General features: G+C 35.4%; 1 protein-coding gene across 1 annotated transcript in view; it reads right to left on the reverse strand.

Annotated features, from left to right (window-relative positions):
- CFAP54 (cilia and flagella associated protein 54) overlaps positions 1-23,757 on the reverse strand; it is a 117,393-nt gene that overhangs the window by 23,415 nt on the left and 70,221 nt on the right. The window contains exons 45-56 of the mRNA XM_056341897.1: positions 22,417-22,483; positions 20,055-20,237; positions 17,190-17,276; positions 16,040-16,162; positions 13,169-13,222; positions 11,558-11,774; positions 11,114-11,208; positions 9,318-9,487; positions 3,765-3,867; positions 2,191-2,329; positions 1,063-1,220; positions 689-865 (exon numbers count right to left, since the gene is read on the reverse strand). Coding sequence (XP_056197872.1) covers positions 689-865; positions 1,063-1,220; positions 2,191-2,329; positions 3,765-3,867; positions 9,318-9,487; positions 11,114-11,208; positions 11,558-11,774; positions 13,169-13,222; positions 16,040-16,162; positions 17,190-17,276; positions 20,055-20,237; positions 22,417-22,483 — 1,573 coding nt within the window. The remainder of the gene's footprint in view (positions 1-688; positions 866-1,062; positions 1,221-2,190; positions 2,330-3,764; positions 3,868-9,317; positions 9,488-11,113; positions 11,209-11,557; positions 11,775-13,168; positions 13,223-16,039; positions 16,163-17,189; positions 17,277-20,054; positions 20,238-22,416; positions 22,484-23,757) is intronic.

The raw sequence follows: 23,757 nt of genomic DNA on the forward strand, positions 1-23,757 counted from the left end.
ACTGTTTCAAGAATGGGTAGAGACTGCAGAAGTGCATATCTATTTTTGAATCACCAAATAGGTAAATGGTTTGTGACTATACAGCCCTCTCACAGATTTCATGTCTTTGGATTATTATTTTTATTGCATATTTGATTTTTTACAAGGAAATGATTTCTTCATACTGATTGTAACAATCTGTAAATCTAAAACATCATAACAATATGCTACTCTATATAGATTCTCTAATACAAATTATTCTAAGATACAAAGCTAAATTCTTAAACGTGGATGCTCAAGAGTTAGGAGTTTTATGACATGTACATCCTCCCTGAGGTACTCGGTATGAACATATCCCTCACTTAAAATGGGAAAATTGAGTGTTCCACATCTCTTTAAAAGTCCAACTACCTATTTCTGTTTTCACATATGGATGTACATTTTTCAAGTATGCTTTCATACATTCCTTCAGTTGTATGAAAATACCAGACTACAAACATGAGTATGCCTGATGAGTATACATAAATAAGTTTTATAAGATGTAATCTAGGGATTATAAGAATTATAAGATGTAATCTAGGGAAAATTGAAGTAATCAGGTAACAGGAACAACCCTTTTTAATAAATTGTTAAAATAGTTTCCATAATAGATAATCAAGACTGTTGGAAGGATTTGCAAATGCTGTATAAATCAGCAACATATACTCACTGCTTTAATGGTAAATTCATGTGCCAAAATAAGTAAGTTTAATGGTTCCACTGTAGAAGAGCAATGCTCTGTATCCTGCAGTGTTAGTATGTCTGCCAGCAGAAGCATACTTTTCACAAGAGTCAAAGAAGCTGGAGGGGAAATTAATGTATCCGCTTGGAGTAAACTGATGATATTCTGTTTGGACATAGACAACATAAACCAAAGTAGTTACTACTTTTGCTGTCTATGTATGAGGACAAATCACACAAAGTGAAAAAAAAAATCTATTTTAGAGGTACTATTTCAAGCTTAATTAATGCTGGCATCAGCTGTTCTGACCTCATGAAAAATGCATCAAAGAAAAGCGAACAGTTTCTCCTTTGTGCACAAACCTGCAAAAGAAGTTTAATGCCTGCCACGGGACATTTTTCTTGCAGGTCAAGAATAGCAGCTTGCATCATCATTTCAGCCTGAGTCTCAATATCTCCAAAGGCTTCTGCCTCTAGTATTACTTCTTTTATCACACTTCTGCGTTCAGCCACATCATTCTCTAAAAGAAGAGAATATATGAATAGTAAAAATACAATAGAAATAGTATAATAGAATACAATACATGGATAGTAAAAATACAATAAAGAAGTTTTATGGTATCTTCTACCATTCCTAAGAAGTCACTTCCACTCTAAAAAGTTACAGAAAATCTGACATTATAGATTCCATATTTACCATTTCATCGATTCTGTGCCAAATTTACTTTAAAAAGAAAAACCACTTAGTTTTTAAACTGCACTTGTTTTAAGTTCATCCAAATACGTTCTTTGTCCATAAGCCACTAGCATAAATAATTAGTTTGTAGATCAGATATCATTCTCACCCATAAAACCTACACTACATACTAAAAAATCTGATCTTAGTTATTATTCCAAAATAGTAACAGCTTTCACAGGAATTAACCAGAAGAGATTAAATAAGAGTTTGGCTGCAGACCTAGACAGTGATTTTGATTCTTTAGTGAGCGTCAGAGTTTATAATAAATTCATAGAACTAAGAAATTAAGAACATTTTATTCATAATCAAACTGCAATAAATGTATTTTGTATTGTCTTACTTAAATGCTTTTAAAAAAAGAATCTGGAACATTTTTAGGAGATATACAGGAACATTTCATGTACTGAGATATAAAAAGTGGAAAAAAAATCTGAGAGTTTTAAAACTAGAAGAATGTAGCAACAGTGTTTTTTAAAACAAGCATATTTAATTATTCTAGAACATTTGAAATTTTTTCACACACAAGTGATTTATCAAAAGATAATGATCATTAAATGAAAATTAATATAATGTTTTGTGTTTACATGCTTTAGGGAGAGATTGTACTCCAAAATGTATTTTCCTTATTGCATTGGATGAATTTAACACAAATAGTTGCTCAGTAATAATACAGCCCCAGAATTAATGTTAATATTTTTTATTTATGAATGAGAATTGTGTCTGAATAGGCTTACTTGCCCATTATATAATACCTTTCATATCCCCAACGCCATGTATCTGTGTTACTAGTGCAGTCACTAACATTGTACGACACCTTAGCCACAGATGTACATTCATATGATCTTGTGCTGTTATACTGTGAGGCAGTTGGACATCTTCAATGTAAGAGTCCTAATAATTTCCAAAAGCAAGAGAAATGTTACTTTCTGAGTCAACTACTTTACTGCAAACAAAGCCACAGGGCACGATCAGTCTAAAATAGATCAAATTAATACAAATGTATTACAAATAATATAATTATAACCAGAAGTTTTTCTGAAGGGTGGATACATATTCTTTTAATAACAGGAAGCCATTTATTATTTAACTTTTAATCTATAGGAAAAAAAGAATTGTAACAAATGAAAATTAAACCATTTTTTATGGGAGATTCCATAAATATATCCATATACTATGTGTGTCATGGAGAATAATTCTAAGAGTTTGGACTTTATATTACACAAAACTCTAAGACACTTACATAAAAGTGTAATTGTAAAGCAGGATCAATTTCAAGTTCTGGTACTTCACTAGTTATTAGAAATATTTTTTTTATTTATTTATAGTTTTATTTTTTCTGGTGATTAGAAACAAATGTTAATGTAATATAGTACTGGAAGTGTTTGGGAGAATTCTCAGCTCAACTCAGTCTGCCATCTTCACATAGTATAAACAGTCTTTCTATTACAAAAATTCTACAATCCATATTCTAAAGATTTGCTCCAGCAAGCAATAAATGGATGCTGCTGCACCTGTGTTTCACTTATTCAAAAATCGTTATGAATGACTTGTGTTGATGCAAATGAGGAATAAAAAAGCCAGAACTCTGTTACTGGTTACAGGGCAGTCCTAAGAAAATGTAGGCGCAAGTGCAGAAAGACAGAAGACCCTGATAGTCAACACAGACAGAGAATAATTACACTGCATGCAGGTAACTCCAGTCTTGTTATGCATGTTACAAAATCTGATGTGACTGCCCAACTGCTCTGTCCATGTAAATCAGTTTGACTTACTGTGCACTGGCGAGTGAATGTGTGGTGCATAACCAATAGGTTTTGTACATTGGCTTTCCAAAATACAGATCAGTATCCCTACATGTTTGTCAACAGAAGTCAGGTGAAATCTTACTAAATTTAGAACACAGCAACAATGTGAACTGGTTGGTCTGGCTCTTTGAAATAGGATATTCTGTGGTAGGTTTTCAAGCAAAAACCCTAAAATAGCTTAACTGAATAATAAAAGATATTCACCTCATAGCTATTTTTTCCCCTTTCTGTTTGTATGGGTTTTTTAAACAAAAGGAGACTTTCAATGCTGCCATTTGAGAGTTTACAAATAAAAACTGTAATTCCTAGCCACATACAAATTAAAATTATGATTATAGACATACTGAATATACTATAGGCAAGCAAGTATCTGAGGCAAGTCATACACAATTTTCTCTCCAGGTTAATGGTAACCACATAATATAGATGCCCGCTACATTCTAGTATTCTGAAAATCACTCGGCACTAAATACAAGACTTCATATACTAAACAATGGTTTAAAACAAATATCCACACATACCGAACACTCCCTTTCATCCTTTTCTTCTTGAGAATGTGTCACTTCCATCCTAAAAATGTTTGCATCTTGGAGAAGTCGAATTGCAGAGAAAGCCAAAGCAACACTGTGATACAGAACAATGTTATTAAAAAATACTAATTATATTTGCCATTTTATGCTTTTATTATAATAGGTACTTCAGTTTCTGAGTACATCAGATATGTCTATCAGCAGTTATCAATTTTTCTTTAGTAGAACAAAAAAATTGCACTTGGGCTATATTCCAAATTTGTAGGTACTGCAGTACGAAAGAGGTAACAGCAGTAAGAGAAAAAGTTTTGCCAGTAACAGACATAACCTGATAATAATGGATAAACCAAGATATATCATATTCTGTTAGAGCAATCAAAACAGAACTCCACTATAACTTTCAGTTACATGTATCTGTCTTCAGGGATGGGCTTTTAGAAATTAGAAGCTGTAAATAACTGCAAATGACAAAATATATTAGGAGAGCTCTGCATCTCATCCACAGCGAGAGAGGTAATAAAACACCTTCCTCCTTAAAGATTTTTTAGGCTATATGTTAATCCTTCTGTTAAATCAATATGACCAAATGCTCACAGGATCTTAGTAAACACCATCAACCAAAAACTGAACCAGGTGCCATCCTGGCAAAACCTTGTTAGTAAACAAACATGGCACTGAAAAAAAACCCAATCATCAATCCTTTTCTGGAGTTCACTCCAAACAGCATCTAGAAAGATACAGACACTATTAGGACTCGTGCAGCATTCAGCTCCACATGTCAAAAACTTGCAGCTCAAAATATTGTCAGGTTTCTTAAAATATGAACTACTAGGGTTTTTTTCCTTTTTATGCTGTCTTTTTAAAGCTTTCAGATACACTGTTCAAATTTCATTACATCTATAAAAAAGTGTATCTATAACAGCCCACTTTGTGAATACAATTATTTTCATGATATGAAGATGCCTGCAAAACCAACATAGTGAGGTCTTTTCACATAGGTTTTCTTGCCCAAACAACACACTATTCGACATACTGTGAGAAACTCCCAAACCCAATGTCTCATATTATTAGCTTTCCATCTCTAGTTGTATATTTTCCTTTACATCTGTAAATGTCTACTTCCCTACCTCTTCTCCAAAACATTTTTGGGGTTGCTTATTTTTTGGTTTTGTTTTTTTTGTTGGTTTGGGGGGGGAGGTGTGTTTACAATTCTACTTATTCTTTACCTACTGAAACAAATTTTCCTAATGATGCAAAAGTACCTGAGGGCATCCCTAGCTCACCTGTGAAAAGATTTTTCAGCAGGTTATTTGTTAAAAATGTATAAGCAAAATTCTCATACCTGCTGTCTTTTTACATAGAGACAGTCTCTTCACATAGAGACTGGCTGCTGTGACACAAAAGAAAAAAAAGTAATGTATGAACAACTTAAGTCCCTTTCACACTGCTAGAACACTGTAAAGAGCTTTTAATGCAAGAGAGATTCAGACTCTGCGTGAATTTACTGCTTTTGAGAAGTTCTAGACTAATTGTTGTAAAGGCCAAGTTCTTGATTCATGCACAAAGAAGTCAGAACAAGAGCTTCACTACTCTGAAATTACTCACATTATTCTGCCAACATATAATTAACCACAGAATGGATAACCTCCAGAGATAAGAGGGTAGTTAAAGTCTTCCTGTCATTCCTGATTCTATCCTGCTGGCTCTTTCTGTGATACAGACCTGGATGGATTACACCAATTCAGCACAAATAGACCCCAAAGTAACAATGAGAACCAAAACCGTTAATATCTTGCCTTTCAGCTCTCAGAATTCAATCCTTATGAATCTCCTTCATCATCCCTTTACCTCAGTTTTATTCAACAAAATGAAAACAGAATAAATCAATTGTGAATTTGATGATAACCTTCTCTCTAACAATGGAAAAGACAAAACAGAATTTGCTTAAAAAAGCAATACAGACAGTAAGAATAATGCAATGAAATATCGCAACTGCATTTCTTTCTTTTTATTAAGAAGAGCTTTCCCTTGAAACCAGGGATCAAAGTAAAATTACAGCAAAACCTGATTTTTTCAAAACATTGTTTGATATTCTATGGTTAACAATTCTCAAATAAGTTGGAGAAGGTGCAGCACCCAAGAGTATCTACAGGCTTTTAAGAAATAGTAACCTTACATCTTGAGCACCACTGACTCCAGGTAACTGCTGTTGTCAACATTTAGCAGTTCTGAAAATGAGGCTATTTTTACCTACATGCTTAAATATAAATTTCATGAGTAAAATGTAGACCAGAAGCCCAAACATTCATATATGTATTGCTTTAAGCAGTCATGTATTCACATAAGCAAACACGTATTTAGGTAATTAGAAAGCTCACATACTTTGGGGGGTCACCATGTAAATACTCTCCTTGAGATCAACAGGATTAGTCCTATACATAAACTTATTCTGAGGCATAATTTTTTTGCAAGACAGAAGCTGTAATGTAGAAGCTTCCCTTGATGAAATTTTTGTGACCCTCTTCTGCTGTCAACAAGAGTGATGTGTCTATATATTTCCCTTGACAAAATACACATCCTTTTATCAGCTGAATCAGAAAGTGACAAGATGATCAAAATAGGAAAGTACAGCTGACTATAACGATTTCACCACTAAGTCATTTTGCCAAAGGAAAAAAATGATGAATTTCTGTAATATCATGCAAAGTTTGATTTCTAGGCTGGCAGGCAGGAAACATTCAGCTGTCTGAAGGAATGTTTCATTTGTATGTGAGGCAGATATATCAGCAGTTTCCAGGATGGCAGTGCAATAAAATTGTAAAATAGGTTAAAAAAAACCCAAGCCCTTGCTTTGTTTGTTGGTGGGGTTTTTTCCTGCTGTCTGACAACTATCAATATATAAGGCCCATTAAACACCCATCAAAAATTTGAGAGTCCCAAAAAATGATCCATAAAATGCTTGACATCCATTGGAACCCCTGATACACTAAAAAAATTTCTTCGATCTGAGACAAGTTATAAGACAAGAGAGAAACTACACTCTAGGATATAATTGCATGTCAAAAAGAAGGGTCTTGCACTGAAAATGGCTTACATACCAGAATCAGTTAAGCAAGTTGAGAAAGTGTGCTGGTTTTGGCTGGGGGAGAGTTAATTTTCTTCATAGTAGTTAGTACCGGGCTGTCTGGGATTTGTGCTGGAAAGAGTGTTGACAATATAGGAATGTTTCAGTTACTGCTGAGCAGAGCTTATGGAGAGTCAAGGCCTTTTCTGCTCCTCACACTGCCACACCAGTGAGGAAGCTGGGAGTGTACAAGAAGTTGGGAGGGGGAACAGCCAGGATAGCTGACCTGGACTGACCACCAAAGGGATATTCCATACCATACGACATCACGCTCAGCATATAAAACTGGGGGAATAAGAAGGATAGGGGAGCCATTCAGAGCGATGGTGTTTGTCTTCCCAAGTAGCCATTGCACATGAAGGAGCCCTGCTTCCCTGGGGATGGCTGAACCCCTGCCTGCCCATGGGAAGTGGTGAATGAATTCCTTGTGTTGCTTTGCTTGCGTGTACAGCTTTTGCTTTACCTATTAAACTGTCTTTACCTCAGCCCACAAGTTTTCTCTACTTTTACTCTCTCAATTCTCTCCCCCATTCCACCAGGGAGGAGTGAGTGGCTCTCTGGGGCTTAGTTACTGCCTGGGGTTAAACCACAACAGAAAGTTTGGGTCAGAACTAATACAGGTTTTACCAAGCCTAGTATCAAGCTAAACCAGGTTTATGCACAGGATATTTCATAAGTCTGCATACTGGTCCTTTGTTACTAATATGATAATTTTCTAAAATCCACATGGCTTTCAAAAGCACAATGAGGTCGTTGGCCAGTGATTTTTTTTTTACTCTTTGACAAATCTATGGTAAATTAATCTAATTCAAAAGGCACTGAAATGGATTAATAATTCATGATGAGAAACGTCCACAAGTAGCCTACAAGTTCTTACTTCACATCTTCAATAATGATTTTACTACTAAATTATTACAGTCCTAATATCTGAATTCTTGGGAAACTTCTATCTTCTAAAATAACATAAACAAAACCCGGGTAGAAAGACCATGCTACAGTGCTCTTACTGTTCTCATTTCGGTAGTCCATAGAGCACTGTGAAGCTTCTGTCCATGTTGATTTTATTTTTTTATTGCTGTACCATAGCAGCTAAAAAGGAATTGAGCTATTTTTAATGGTTAACTGATTTGGAGGTTTGTTTATTCACCTGAGACAGCTGGGAGAAAGAAGATAGTTTGCTTTTGACATAGAAGAAAACTATGTTAATTTTTTCTTAATTGGGTAGAAAGGAAAATATTGAGACTGGTTTACTTGTTGGCCTGCTGAATCACCTACTACTTCATCACTAAGAGTGTTACAGCCATCTTCACCACTATTCCAACAATAAAAATTCTGCATTTTGCTTGGTACTTACAATAATGTAAGATTTACTGTAATAATTTTTGCTGTGCTTTGTCAGATTAGAGCTAAAAAAAGTTATAAATATTGATTACATTGTACCTAATCTCAATATAGCCTGGCAAGTGACTGTACTACACCTCTATGTGCTGCATCTCTAGTTAAAAATTTGTACCCACAAAGATTTTTCAACCTAATAAAAAATTGGATAAAAAGACCTTGACACCAATAAAAGTGATGTATTGTTAAACTATTATCCTTCTTATACAAATTAATTTAAAATTATAGGTATGACGGAAGAATTCTCCTAGCTAAAAGATCAAAACAGTGTTCAGAATTTAACCTCTACAAAGAGTTAATATATTTCTGTATGTCCCATATGCTCAAAGAACAGCATAATTATAATTTCTTGAAGTTCTCCAAAACAAATCAGAACCTCAAAAAAATCACAGAATTTGGAAATTGTAATTTGGAGAAAATATCTGGTAGATCATGTAAATACAACACTATTTAAAACACTGTTGCTAAAAATATAATTCACACCTGCTCAAAATATATTCTAATATGTTAAAGGTTACATCAATACTTTCAAATCAAATTAATTTTAACATTTTAATTTTACACCAATAAGTACATCAAGAGGAGATGTTCTTTTAGGACAGTAACACAGGGCATTCTAGAACGACGTAGAATTCAGTAGTTCAGAGATAACGTTAGTGGTCTGCTGGACACTGTAACATTATAAAAAAATGCATAATCCAACATATCCAGACTTTTGCAAAAACAGTGAAGACTGCAGCTTTTTCCTTGTTTTTGTATAACACTGTATCACAGAAACACCTCACAGAGAAATCATAGTCCAATAACTGATGAACTTTTAAAAAGTAAAAAAAAGCAATAATAAAAAATGAAATGCCAGTGTGACTTACACTTGTAGATATACTACTGGGGTTGTTATGACTGGTTACTAAGATTTAGAATACTAATGCTTACATAAAGGATTCAAAGGGAAAATTACTGGGCTTTTTAAATCTTCTGTAGTCAAGGCTGTGCAACATAAGGTTGTTCATAATATTATTTACCTGAAAGCTGCTTGATGCCTTTGCTGAGAAATAGCAGCAAGCTGAAGTTTGGCCTCAATAAGAGTCTCTATATCTTCAGCAGAGCACTGAGATACCTCCCCATCACAATTGTCCTGTATGTTCTGCACAAGATGGCTAAGACTTTCTTCAGCTTCTGTCAATAAAATTCCCTAGAAAAGAAAACAGCATTGTATGATTTCAAAAAATTAATGTAAAAAATAAAAAATTTCTTACAAAGTATTTTATTCTGTCAAGTATATTTATTCTGCTTACTATCACTGCACCCTAAAACAAATCAACTTGGATACAAGATGCCTTTTCTATAAATAGCAGGAAGGTTTCATTTTGCTTTTTTCAGGTTTACAGATTCAATGTGTTGAAAGTAGAAAAACCTTAATCATGCCTGTACCATTGCAATTTATCCTTAAATACATATTATAAGGCTTAGCAATACTACTTAATAATTTTTCATTCTTCATCTCACAGTTATACTTGATAATTTCATACTATACTTCTTACTATGCTTAGTAATTTTAAGCAGTAAAATACAATATCAAAATACAACATTAAAGATGTTGCAAGAAATATTAGTCTTTTCTATCTATATTTTGACAAATCCTTGAGTGCAGTATGTGTCCTGCATATTATATGTATGTCCATATATAATTTACAGTCCAACTATAAATTACAGTCTTTCTGATAAACAAAGCTATAAGAAGATGTGAAAACCAAATGTAAAAGAAAGTTGATTTGAAATAGAATCTCAATGCTGGAGCTTCCAGCAGAACTAAAAAGCAATTCAAAGGTTTGTATTATCCAGTATCTTTTTTTGACCAGTTTCCTCAATGAATTCAGAGCTCTAATTAAAAAAACAGAATAATAGAATGGTTAAAGAAAAATCAGAAGGGTTAAGAAATATATTATGTGTCTTAAGTGACCCCCATCTAAATTAATTTAAGATTTTTATCTTATCTATATTCAAGATGCTGTTTTGAAGGTAATTTCAAGCTATACTAAATTTTCAAGTTTCTAGTGTATGGCATATACCAATAGCCACACAAAATCATCCTCCACTTCTCCAGATGTATTTTGTACATTACTTTGTTTGTAACAGCAGCCAAAATCAGATACTTCCAAAGTGGAAGACCTCTCTGAAAGAAGAATAGGGCAGCCCTCAATTTCGGTCTTTTTGTGATGTAAAACTGCCAAGCATGAATTTTACAATTAAATAAAACAAAACAAAATTGATGATGTCATAGGTCTTTTCCAACCTAAATGATTCCATGAAAAACTAAAACCAAAACAAACCAAACAAACCAACCCCTTTCAAACAAAGAAGCTAATAAACTAATATGTTTTCTCCAAAATAAAATATCAGAAAGAGGAACATGAAAACTTTGAGACATTTCACATATGGTAGAGAATGGTTTTCCATTTATTTGTAGAGCATACTACCCCATCAAAGCGTCTCTGACATGTTCTACAGCTACCAGCCTCTAAAAGGTGATGATTTTATCCATGAAATCCTATTCAGTCTTTACCCTTGTTGCTGCAACAGTCATAGTGAGATCTGATTATGAGAATATTTTCCATGAAGACTATTTGAAAAATTGTACCAAACCACCAAGATTTCATACATGGTTAGTAAAATTACAATCAGATTAGAAACAGAAATTTCTAGTCCCCTCATTCATGCCATCCTCCAATCATAACTTCTGTTACATTGAAAGCATTAGCAATGTTTTTGGAACAATCTGCAGTTTCTTAAGCCTTTTTTTGCTAAAAAACAAAATTACCTTTAGCATGGCCATATTTAAATCATCTTTACAATCAACGAGCTGCACCATTGTGCCTCTTTGTTCCTGTTGTCTTGAATTCTTATCAGCATCAACTGTCAAATACATTTCAGATGAAATTTCAGATAACAGACACAGAAACAAAGCATTCTCAGTAATTTGAAGAATATGCCCCTTTTTTCTCTGTTTATAACTGGGACTTTCAATATCAAAATAAGTGAAGAAGAATGGAATAGAACTCTAATAATTTTAGAGACATTACCTAAAAAAAACTTTAAAAATCTTAATGTTTATTTTTTCAATAATGACTCATTTTTGAAGCAACATTTAATATTAATTTTGTTTTTAATGTGACAGGTTAATTCATATGCAGTTAAAAGTGGAAAAACTATGCTTGAAACAAGCTGCAGAACAGATGCACTTTTCCACCACCTTTATGATTACCTTTTACATTTGATGCTGTAATTCTGGTTGGCTCCTTCAAGCTGCTGTTATCAACAGAATAGATGTGTTTTTCCACTTTTTCAGGTATATTATTTATTGTGGCAGAAAGGCAAATGATGAAATGCATTTTGGCTAGAGCTAATTTATTCATAATTTGTTGGTTGCACAGTGACACCATTGTTAAAGACAGACTCCAATTAAATATGTCTTCCAGTACCTACAAGAAAGTTAACAATTGGGACTATTTGAAATTACATATTTTATATTTTTCTTATTCAAGGCATATTCTACTTCTATTAATAATGATGTTTACAACAATTAACAAGAATAATATTAGTAATATGCTCTTAGTCATTATGGATGAGTTGCTGTTTTCCTTACCAAACTTAAGTCACCCCTTAGCACTGAGGCTACAGCCTCAGTGATCAGTTTTCCAGTAGAAGGTGAATCTATAAATTTTTAGGTATTACTCTGTGTGAGTTCTAGTTTTCTGCAGTGTCCATAGCATTCTTTGAGCTAAGGTGGCGACAAAAAATATGTAGGTAAATCTGTAGTTCAGAAATCTCAACTCAAAGGAAAGTCTGTTGTTACAATTCACCCTGACTAGAAAGATTAAGCAAGGAAAAGCTTCTTGTATCAAACCATTCTAGCATATTTCATATAATCTTTTTGTTACTTGTTACAGCATCCTTGCCTTATCTTGAGTTTAATATTCTCACTTTAGATTAATAAATTTAGAAGTTGAAAGTCTACACAGCATTGCAAAATCATAACAAGAGCAATGAGTCCCATATATACTGTGAAGTGTTCAAATCAAAAGTTGAAGATAAAGCACAACTTCAAAATAAATCTGAAACTAGTGAGATCAAAAGCTGTCAAGGCAGACATCTCGTTTGTCTTCTAATATCGATAGTTGTAGGAGACACACAAGCTTACTGTAAACAAAAGAGAGAAAAGTAGAGGGAAAAAGTGGGGGTTTTCTACTTTATCAGTTTGGTTTTATGGTACAGCTTCTTTTCCACATTCTGCTAACATTTACCATTACTAGCTCAACAAATCTGTGGCAAGGCAAATTAAAGAAAATTATTAAAACTGAAAAACAAAAAAGAAGTCATTGACAAACGTGATTTTAATTAAAATGAGAAATGACTGTTCATTAACTGGTTTACAGAATCACCTTTTTTTTCCCCAGAAATGGGCTTCAACCCCAATCTGAATTACATCTATGAAGACAGCTCTGATTGATAGAAATTATAAGGCTAGATGACTGATATTCTTGGTATTTTAGCAGGATAAACACCAGACCCTACATATCATGACAAAACCTGAATAGTTCTTCTAGCATGCTTTCCACAGACAAGTCACAGATTTGCACACCTTGGGTCTCCCATCTGAAAAATGGTGATAATGATACGTGCCTCTCCCTTGAGAGGTCAGCCATAAAATCTAAAACTTAGGAAATGTTAAACTGTTAAGAAGAATATGTTTTTTCTTTAATGTTTTTTACTAATAACAAGTATATTTTCTGATCCAAATAATCTCTAACTTATGCCACTGAAATAAATACTTATGTCTAGCATAACATTTTTTATTGTTTCAGAATTTTTTTACCTGTAAATTTGTAACAGTCAGGAGAGATTTTGAGGAGTCAAATTTCTGTAAGGCCTGTAAAATGGACAAACCCCCAAATAAGTAATGTGTTACAGTATGAGTATAAAATAAATCAGTTCGCAGAGCAGTGGACAACTGTAATGCATTTCCAACTATACTGTGAGGGCTCTGAAAATACCAGCAATTACTTAGCTTCTATGGGCTTCACATTTCTGAACCATAACCCAAGACCCAAAACTATTCTTATATCTCCTATGCCATTCACCAGGATTCTTCAACTTGAAGCAAGGGGACAAAAAGGCAAAAAACAAAAATCCTTTTCCAAATTCTAGGAGCTCTATAAACATCAACTATCAATTGCCTTTATGTTCTTCACATTTCTGAATACCAAACGTAACTCCAAACTTTGCACATGCCACCTCTGCTATTCACTAGAGCACAGAGATCTGTGAATGGAACGGAAACAAGAGCTACAAGTCAAGATGAACATGAGACCTCAGCCTCCTTGAGGGCTCTTAAAACAACTATTTCTTCCCTTATACATGCTTCAGTTTTCTGAACCCTAACCCTAATTCTAGTCCATAGTCAAAAACCCTTTACCTTTTCACCAGGATACAAACCAGTCTACTGAGGAAAGGAAAGGAAGGAAAAAGCAGAGGTAAAGATCATTTCCATCAATAACTGGGAGCTCTACACAGAACTGCCACTTGGGTTCTGTGTTTTTTATTAACTCTTTTATTAACTCTGTAGTCCAGATGTAGCCCTCTATCATCTCTGTCATTTCCTGGATCATGGGTCCTTCTTATTCTGAGAGCTGTGCAAAAGTCCAGCATGCACTTAGCTTTACATGCATCACACCCTAACCAGAGACCTAATGCTGAACCTTCTCTGCTGTTCAGCCACTCACCTGCGAACTCAGTTAGAAAAAAAAGACAAGTGACAAATCAGCCAGACTTTGTCCTAACTCTGTGAGCTCTTCAGACAATATACAAATTAAGGAAAGGATTTAAAAATGCATTTTAACCTGACTAGTATCAGTAAGGAGTAAATGCATTGTACTATAGCCACGAACAGGGAAGCTTCACAGAATCAACTCCAGTGAGGATGCTCATAACTCTTTACGGCTCAACCTAATAAGAATGTAGTGTAGCTTGTGCTCTAAGGAAAACCAATATATTTCAGTTTCTTCCCATGCAGTTAGTATGAAAGTGTCACAGGAAAATTAAAAAGGTCACCTTTTTTGATAAATATTTTAATTTTTATTAAGTTCATGTTTCATTTAAAAACTAGTACCACTGCGGTTTATTCTAGGAGTGCTTGTCCATATTTCTGGTTTTTTAACATCCTATCATAAATTTGACATCCTATCATAAATTTAATCATAATTATTCCCTTATTAATTAGCTTAGACATTGATTTGTTGGCTATAGCAAAAAAAGATACTGCTGCTTGGTGCTGGTTATAGCTGTTGTGAGGCTGCAATGTAAGGACAGTCAGTCCATGGGCTGGAAATTCCCTCTCAGGGTTTGGTGAGCTGGGAGAGGGGAAATTTCCCTTCAAATCAGCTCATTAAAATTAATTTGTTCTGCAGTGTCAACTTCACCATCTATAACACAGGGTAAGGGAAGCAAATGTGAAGTCATGGAGGTGGGTTAGGAATTCCTCTTTTAGCACCAGCCTCTAACTCTGACCAGATTAGAAATACCATCCTATTGCATGTGTAGAAAGTGGCTGTCCAATCAAGTTAAATGCACATTGCTGTCAAAAGGGGTGTTCCACTACTCTTCTATCCCATGTTCAGCCCAGCTCCCTAGTGCTGGCACACATACTTTGTCATGGGGTGACACCTACCCAAAAGCATCACTCAGGTAAGGGAGACCTTAACTATATCCATCCAGCAACAATTTAGTAGATTACTTTCGTAAGTGCTTGGAAAACAAGGAAAGGCTACATAACTGTTAGGGGGGAGGCTTGCCTGGTAGCTCTGAACTGTATCTTCCTGCACAGGTACGTTCACAGGTAAGACAAAGACCAGGTCAATTGTTACCAGCTTTATGACCTTGCAGTACATTAGTGATCAAGGTAAGATCACTACTTGGCTTTAGATATGGAGAAAATCAAAGAAATTGACCTGGGGTGCCGTGACTGTTAGGGCTCTAAAGGCGCCAACAGCTCTTGCTGCCCAGCATCTCCTGGGGCTCCCTGCACTCTGCCCACAGCCCATGACCCAATGTCAGCTCCTAAGGCCATCAGTCCCTGCCCTAGCGGCGCTACAGCAGGGCTTGTCTCCAGGTCCCCACCTCCCGGACCTGCTGTGGCCCCCTAACCCGCACCCACCCACTGGGGCCAGATCCCGGCCCAGCCTCACCCAGACCCACGACCCTGTGCAGCCATCGCAGAGCTGTGTCGAAGCTCTCAGTTCTCCTCAGCAGGCCTGGTCCTGTCCCCCACCTGAAGGCTGATGTCCTGGCCCAGCCTCGGCCTGACCCCAGCCCCACAGAGGTGCCCGATGCCCGGGGCTGGGGGCCGCCCCAGCTGCCCTGCTCCGGGGCTGGGGCAGGGGAATTCTGCCATTAATGGGGCAAGGACTCTACCCATATTTGCTTTGTCTACATATGAAATCACAGATTATTTTTTCAACAGTATTATCTGCATTACTCCCTGTATAAAACAGACAGAATGTATGTTTCAAAATTTTTTTTTCCTGCTGTTCAGTGAGAGAAATTCATGTCATTCAATGCTATTTGACCTGCCTATTGAAAGAAATATAAATTTTTCAGGAACGTGTAATAATTTGCAGACATGGAGTATGTGCAGTTTCATGAAGAAATTGAGTGTTACAGTTCAGTGTTATACTTTTCTGGTATTTACCTTCATTTGTTCAATTTTTCTATATCCTGCAGGAATTTTCCATGGAATTCTCTCTCCACAGTTCAGCAAAGACAGCTCATGAAAGGCCTCTGTAAAAAATCCTATATCTGTAAGTACTTTAATCTGTGAAAAAAATAAGAAAACCTTTGATTTAAATAATTTTCAGTTATTCTTTTTGCTCAAAATAAAATGTATTCAAAGGTAATTTTCAAATAGATTTGGCTACTAGAATAATACATTGATGGAGAATGTTATTCACTGGAAAGAAATATTTTTTACATTTTAGAGTAAATAAGTGAAATCTCAAAGATCGGTCTTTCACTTTTAAAAACAAAAATAATAAAAAAACCCCAAACACCATATTCTTCAAAAACTTGCTCCTGACAAAGGAAAATAACTTAACTCATCTGGCTAGAGCTCTGAGTGTCAGTCTGAGATCAGCCCCATATCAAAATCTGTTTCATACATTTTACTCCTCTTAGCCTCACAGTACTCAGCTACTCTCCCTAACCCATATTACCATTTCCTGAAAATATCTAAAAACAATAATACCTTGACTCTAACTACAAGTTAGATTCCTTTAAAAAAAACCCAAGGTATTCAAAAACCCCAAAACAAAACCAAAAAGTGAACATCAGTGAAATAACAAAAGTCTGTTTCCAGATGTCTGAAAATCTGGTTCCACCATGACACTGATAATAAGTCTGGCAGTGAACACTCTGAACAAAAAATAATTTACATTTCTGACTTAAGAAAAGATAGAACAGTAGAACAAGATAAGAAATACCAAGTAAAAAGTTTGGATTTCAGAGGGAAAATCTTATCATCATATCTTTAAGGAGAATGCTTGTTAAATGGAGGTAGAAAGAAATGATGGAAGTACTTAACAGTCTCTGTAGGACATTGACAGTAAAACTGCATAAATAACTCCACATCCTACTAAAATGAAGAATGTAAATAATAATTGCATTTAGAAAGTAGTCCTATTCAAAAATCTGTTGTGCGGAGAAACACTAAGCAACAGCTGAACTTTAAGGCACTATTTTTCATAGTAGCGATATATGAAGAAATATTAAGTCAACTACATAACAAAATCATGAAAAATTTACTTGATATACAATGTGCTATGATAAAAAGAAAGTTTGATTACCTTGAGGATTTTTCCTTCAATACATTTAGTTGGGTCCTTACAAATCTCAGAAACAAGGTACTGGTATAATGTAAACAATGGTAAAATCTGTAGGAAAACATTAGGTCATTTAGCTATAAATGTCACAAAGTGTACAATTATAGAAATGCACATGGCAATTGTATATCACAAATGTATAGATAATATAGAAGCACTGCTTTCACTGCCAATACCACTAGTACTTTTACACTCTATGAAGGATGAATGTGTTAAAAAGTTCTTCAGCTGGCTAGATAACCCCTTATACTTTCTTATATGTGATTCACAACATAGAAAGTAAAGTTTCCCCAAACTATTCTCTGTGTTCAAAGTGGAGTTTTTTACTATACCATCAGTGAACAAATGTGCTGGAAAGATGTTGATATAAGGGATTTCTAAAACGGCATTTTGATGCAATAATTTTTCAGTATAAGTAACAGAATAATAGAATTCTATAAGCTTTATAAAAAATACACAATGAAGTTCTGCAACTAAGTAAAATGATACCAATTGTAAAATAAACTGGATGGTGATGAGGTTTATTGACAAATTTATTCACTTTCATTTCAAACAGAAGGTTTTGTAGGGGCAACTAGCACAACAAATTTTGAAACTGAGTTCTAGTAAAGTATACAAACACTGTATTATTACACAGTATTTCAGAAAAAGTAGATTCTTTCCTAACATATATTTCTTTATTGAAAATGAAAGAATTTCCAAAATTTAATTACTGTTCAGTTTTTACATTTTTCTTCACTTTAAAATCTCCCTGAGCTTGCAAAATGTTAGCAACATTGTTACTTTTTTGTCAAATGCACTTTTAGTTTTCATAAAGTAGCTTAATACTTCTGAATTTGGATTACAAATGCTTGAGGTAAATGTTTTAATTGTACCCATATTGTTTCCAACAGATATTTGAAGTAGTTCAACAAAATTAGTCTTTTAGGTCTTATTTTTAATAAAACTTGAATCTTGATATATTTTGGTTTAAGTGTCAAATCAACTTAGTGCCCACCATGGAAAACACTCCCACACATTAAGCATTCAGTAGAAATGAAGTTCTTATCCTGCTGAAACTGCAATTGCTTTGATGATGATCTATGACCTGGATCTATATCCTGCTAGTAAAAGCGTAGAAAGAATCAAAAATGTGCACGCCCATGTGAAGCAAGCAGTTAAATTAAGTGTCTCTGCCACCAGGTAACTGTCTGCTCCTTGATCTTATTTGATCTCTCCTAGTGAGGGCAGCTAGACAATGCTTAGCAACAAAGTGAACTCCTGTAATGCAGGATGGGAAGAAGCAACAGCAGTAGGTAAGACAGACACTAGCCTGAAGTTCCAGATGAAATTAATCCAATAAACAGCTTGCTGACAAAAAGGGGTAACACCTCACTGCCTTGTCCTCTCTAAGTCCTCTTCCATCTCTACCCACTAACCCAGGCATCCTCAAACTTTTTAACCAGGGGGCCAGCACGCGGATGCAGAGGCAGGCAGTCATCTGCAGCTGCTTGCTTTCCCTCCCCAACCCCCGGCAGGGGGGTTCTGTAAATACCGGGGGCCGGATTGAGGACCCTGGGGGGCTGTATCCGACCCGTGGGCTGCAGTTTGAGGACCCCTGTACTAACCCTTGCTTACTCCCCTGCTGCCACCCACATGACCTTTTCCCCTCCCTACTGCCACTTGCAGGACTTTTCCATAAGAGGATTCTTAAATGGAATTTCTTATGGAACTCATTAAAGCAGAGAGAACTATCTGCTGAGGTGTTCTCTGTCATGCTGAAAGCTGTTTTATTTAAGTATACAATAATCACCTCACATGAAAATCTGTTAGAGCATACAGGACCAAAGAGAGATAGAACTGCACCTTTTTGAGTACTAGTAAACAATTCAATCTATTTATTCCCATGTACAGCACTGCACCTTTGAAAGAAGTTGGATTAAAGTGGAAGTGGTCAGTCATTAAATGGAGGAAAAAACCACATGGCCAACATAAGAGAGAAGCTGTAAAAATGCTCCACACAGAGGAATAAGAGAACATGAGAAGAAGAAAGACAGAAGGGATTTTACTTACTGAATGTGGGGGAAAAAAAAAACAAACCCAAAAAAAAGTATTACTGAAAGCATTATGGACATACTGCATTTAAAGTAATTCTCAGTACAGTGCACTTCCAACTGTAGGTATAGAAAATTCCCTCTGAAACGCCTAAACTAAGTGGACCACATATTATCATCTTCCTGAATAAACAAGTACCCTGTATAAACTAAAAATTGTAAGCAGCAAGCTATGCTTTGCCTCTGTCCCAGTGTCACAGAACCTAATTATATAGGTATTTTGCTGTAGAGGAATGAAGGTGGGTTAATTAACATTGATAACATACAGCTGTGGGCTGGCTTCAGGGGCAGTGAGTTGGCTGATGTGGATAAGGTGCAGCTGTGGCTGGTTTCTGCTAAGTAGTTAAATAGCTGTAAGGGGTATAGAAGAGGAGCAGTCAATGAAGAGAGACCTAGAAGAAACAGAGTGAGGAGAGAGGGTGTGCCTTGAATGAGAATAGACAAGGAGAAGGCAGCAGAGGGACTGGCCTGGAGAGTATGAAGTAAACAGCACAGATAGTAGATGGACCCTAGAAACCTTGTAGGGGATTGGTGGCCGTGCTAGGGCAAGGCATACTAACTACTTATTGAAGTTAACTTGATATGTGATGGTAAAAGATCTTGTTGCAGCAGGCTAGTTTTGAGAGTGCTGTGACATTTTGCTAGAGCTTCTGAGGTATCTTGCAAGTACACCCACACACAAAAATAAGACTTGATATCTCAAAATTGATTTCCAGAGTATAAAAATAATACTTACTATTAAATTTTGTTTTGCACAATGTAATTCAAACATAAGGAAGTTCAGGCTTGCAACTACAGTAGAGATATCAGCTCTGTAGCGATCAGAGAACAAGTCAATACCAGGAACAAGCATATTTGTTTCATATTGTGCAAAGTCACAGTCAGATGTCGGATGTGGAAGAGAAGCTCTGAACAGGGTCTGAAAGTAATAATAATAATGAACTAGTGAAAAGATGTACAGGCATTAGTGAAACACTATAAAACTCAAACCCTTGAGACTCACAATGACTTCATAAAGGAAACTCAGCCAATATGTTAAGTACCCAGTTGTTTCTAGACAAAACCATGAAAAATCTTTTTAGAGAAAATGCTTTATGTGTGAACTTGATGGAGGAAAAAAAAACAGGCTGCAAATAGTCTAAGGACAGCATTTTACAAAACAAGCAAAAGAGAAAAACTTATCTAGGTGTACAAAAATCATCATGAAAGATTCCTCAGCAACTACTCCCCTGTTAGTGAAAAATCTTCCTAAAAAGTCAATGGAATTTGTCTCAGATTCCAGGTCAAAGCATACCAAATAAATCTCTGGAAACACTAGAAAAAAACTAATAAAGCACTAGGGGTTCTTACAAAGATTTCTCAGATTAATCTTAGGATAAGCTTTTGATCAGCAGACAGAAAGAACTTAATCATTTATTCAAACATCTCCATAATCAAGGAAAATGCATAAGAAAAATACATGTTTCTGGGGATGCATTCAAACATTTCTTCGCCAGTCCAAATGTTTCATGGAAAATATCTGCCATGAGAAGAAAAATCTTTTTCTTTTCCCCACAAAGTAAGGTATTTGGATTTTACTTAGCCTTAAGTCCTTGCCCCACCACCACCTCAGCTTTGGTTTCTGGGAGAGTTGCTGATTTTAAAGCCTGTTAAAAGCTAGTCCCACCCTAGTTCCGCCTTTAACTAGGTCAGCTAGTGTAGCTTAAACCATATAACTTAAAACTGATGTGAACTTTCAGGAAGTAACTTAAATGTTCCTCCTTTAAAAAGGGAGGAGTGCTAACATTGTCTCTGATATCAGATATTCCTTCCCTATTGTTTCTCTTGTTGGAAGTAGCAATGATATGCTAGAGAAATATGAATTTACATACCCAGATCTGAGATATTAACAAGCCTAAAGCCAAAGGTGGTACCAGAGGTGGAATTTAAATAAAGTTATAAAAGCTTTCCAAATCAAGGAACAAATTATGGGCTTGAATTTCGCAAGGTACAGCGACAGTAATTGATTATATTTTTCAAGATTCACCCTGCAAGCTGCTCCCATCCCAATTAATATCACTTCAGTCGAGTCCCAATTATTTCTACCGTTATACAACTGGAACAAATGATTACTACTATTTCTCTCAAATGGAGGAATCAAAATTGTTCAGCTTTGTACTACCAGCAATTACAGTGCTAGAAGCTAGTCAAAATTCTCCTTTACCTCTGGTTCTTCAACTTGTTCTCCCTTTGCTGAACTTAACAAGGTTTTAAATGTGGTCTAGCATAGGTCACACAGTCACAATCAAGGCTGGTACAAGACATTACAAAGTGGCATGGGTTTGTTTTGGAAGAAGCCAACCAACTTCCTGATGCTGCGATGCTGCACTGATAAGCAGCTGAGTAAGCATTGATCCGAGCGCAGTATGACTGGCAGAATACTTGCAGTTCTCCTTCCTATATCACTTTTGTTACTGGTATCTTAAAACTTCCTTTTAGAAGTGAACTGAAACCCTTTTTTCCTCTATACTTGGTTTCTGAAAATTTGCAAACTTAATTTTAGTGATATAATTTTCTTTGCAAATGAAATTGAATCATTTTGACTATCCTCTATTTTTAGAGCAAACTTCTAACAGAGCTGAGATTTTAGTGTTACAAACCAGTATCTTTAAATGCTAAAAGAGATTTTAAAATTTCTTCTCTTAAGTCTGTTCTCCTGGTTGAAAATTTATGACAAACTGTGAAGACTCTGTACAGATCTGACAGAGAGAACTCGGCTATCGATTCCATCCAGCTCTTCCTGAGCAGAACACTTCAAGAGAAGGAAAATATATTGGACTGCCAAATATTTCAGCCATCTTCACTTTTCAGTATTTCATTATTTCTCTGAGACAGTAGACTCTTATTGAAGTGATAATTTTTAGGCTATAATACAGGAACACTGTTAAAAAACAGAGAATAAAAACATCTCATCTAATCCGCATAAACTGTCAACTATGTCTGATCTCCAGTTTTCCTTCACAATCAAAATGAAAATATTTTAATAGAGGCTTATTAAGATTTAGATTTTAGAATAAATTTTTCAACTTCATGAATTCTAACTGAAATTTTATTCTTACCTTAAAAAGCACAGCAGAAAAACAGCAGTATTTAGTTCTTAATCTCATCTTTGATGTTGTTATATACCTAAAGTACAACACATATGAATGTGCCCATCAATATAAATTATTCAAAAAAAAAATTTAATCTAGCATAACAATGATATTAACACAATCTAGATGTTTTCCGTATTGGAAAAGAGCTGCCTGTTCTGTAGATAGGTGCTCAGCCATGCCATGTGAAGTAAGGAGCATTTGACCAAAGACATATCTAGACAAAGGGAGTTCTCTGGATACTCTTTAAAGTTAAAGGAGGGAAACAGGCAATCTAAGTGCAAAATTCATCTCATACAAAACTAGAAAAAGCAAGTCAAGCAACTCACGCCTTGAAGTGTATTTCTTTCCATAAAGGAAGCCTAAGATAAGTAGCTCACGTGGACTTTCACATAGTAGATGTCTAGCTAGATTAAATTAATCACACACAGTACCTTATCAGAGCTTTAAACCACCCTGTTAGCAGGGTAATTATCTGATCTACAATATTAGAAATCTTTAATACAGATTAAAGATCAAGGAAAAAATTATGGGCTTGAATTTTGCAAGGTACAGCGACAGTAATTGATTATATTTTTCAAGACTCACCCTGCAAGCTGCTCCCATCCCAATTAATATCAGACCCACTTCAGTCGAGTCACAATTATTTCTACCGTTATACAACTATAATATATATATAGTATATATTATATTATATATATATAATATACAACAATATAATGAAAGTATTCGAATCCTTTCATCTGAGACAAAGTCACTCTAGAAAGAGCAACTCAAGGGAAAGATGTTTAACATCTTCCTTTAAACTCTGTTTGACCCAAGTCAGGTCTGAATAGAAGAGATCTGCCTGAGGGAGAAGCTGAGAGGATAGCTCCCTCCAGATCCCTGGACTTGGAGGGATTTGAAATGGGCATATTAGCAGTAAAGGAATCGTATGCAGTGCAGTAAATATGTGCCACAAGCATCTGTAAACAGCTAGGGATTCTGTCTTGCCTAATTGGACCCAAAAATGCACTACAGCTCAGAATTAGAAGAGCTGTGGTTTAGAATCATCTTCAACTCATCTTTTCCTCTTGGGTGCCAATTCAGAGTGTGGCAATACCATTTCATCCTGAAATAGCCATGCTAATACTTTCAAAGCTACCTTGGTTTACAGGTACTTTACAGTGTTATTAATATGACCTGTTTCTCAGGTAAGACAGTTTACTCAGATGAATCTCTGCCCTTTCATGGGTATAATGCTTCCAAGGTCATTTAGAGCTGGCTTAGATATTTCTAAACTTTACATTTTGTACTTTTTTATATGGT

This window comes from Falco biarmicus, chromosome 5 (assembly GCF_023638135.1).
Source record: "Falco biarmicus isolate bFalBia1 chromosome 5, bFalBia1.pri, whole genome shotgun sequence".
Classification (NCBI taxonomy): domain Eukaryota; kingdom Metazoa; phylum Chordata; class Aves; order Falconiformes; family Falconidae; genus Falco; species Falco biarmicus.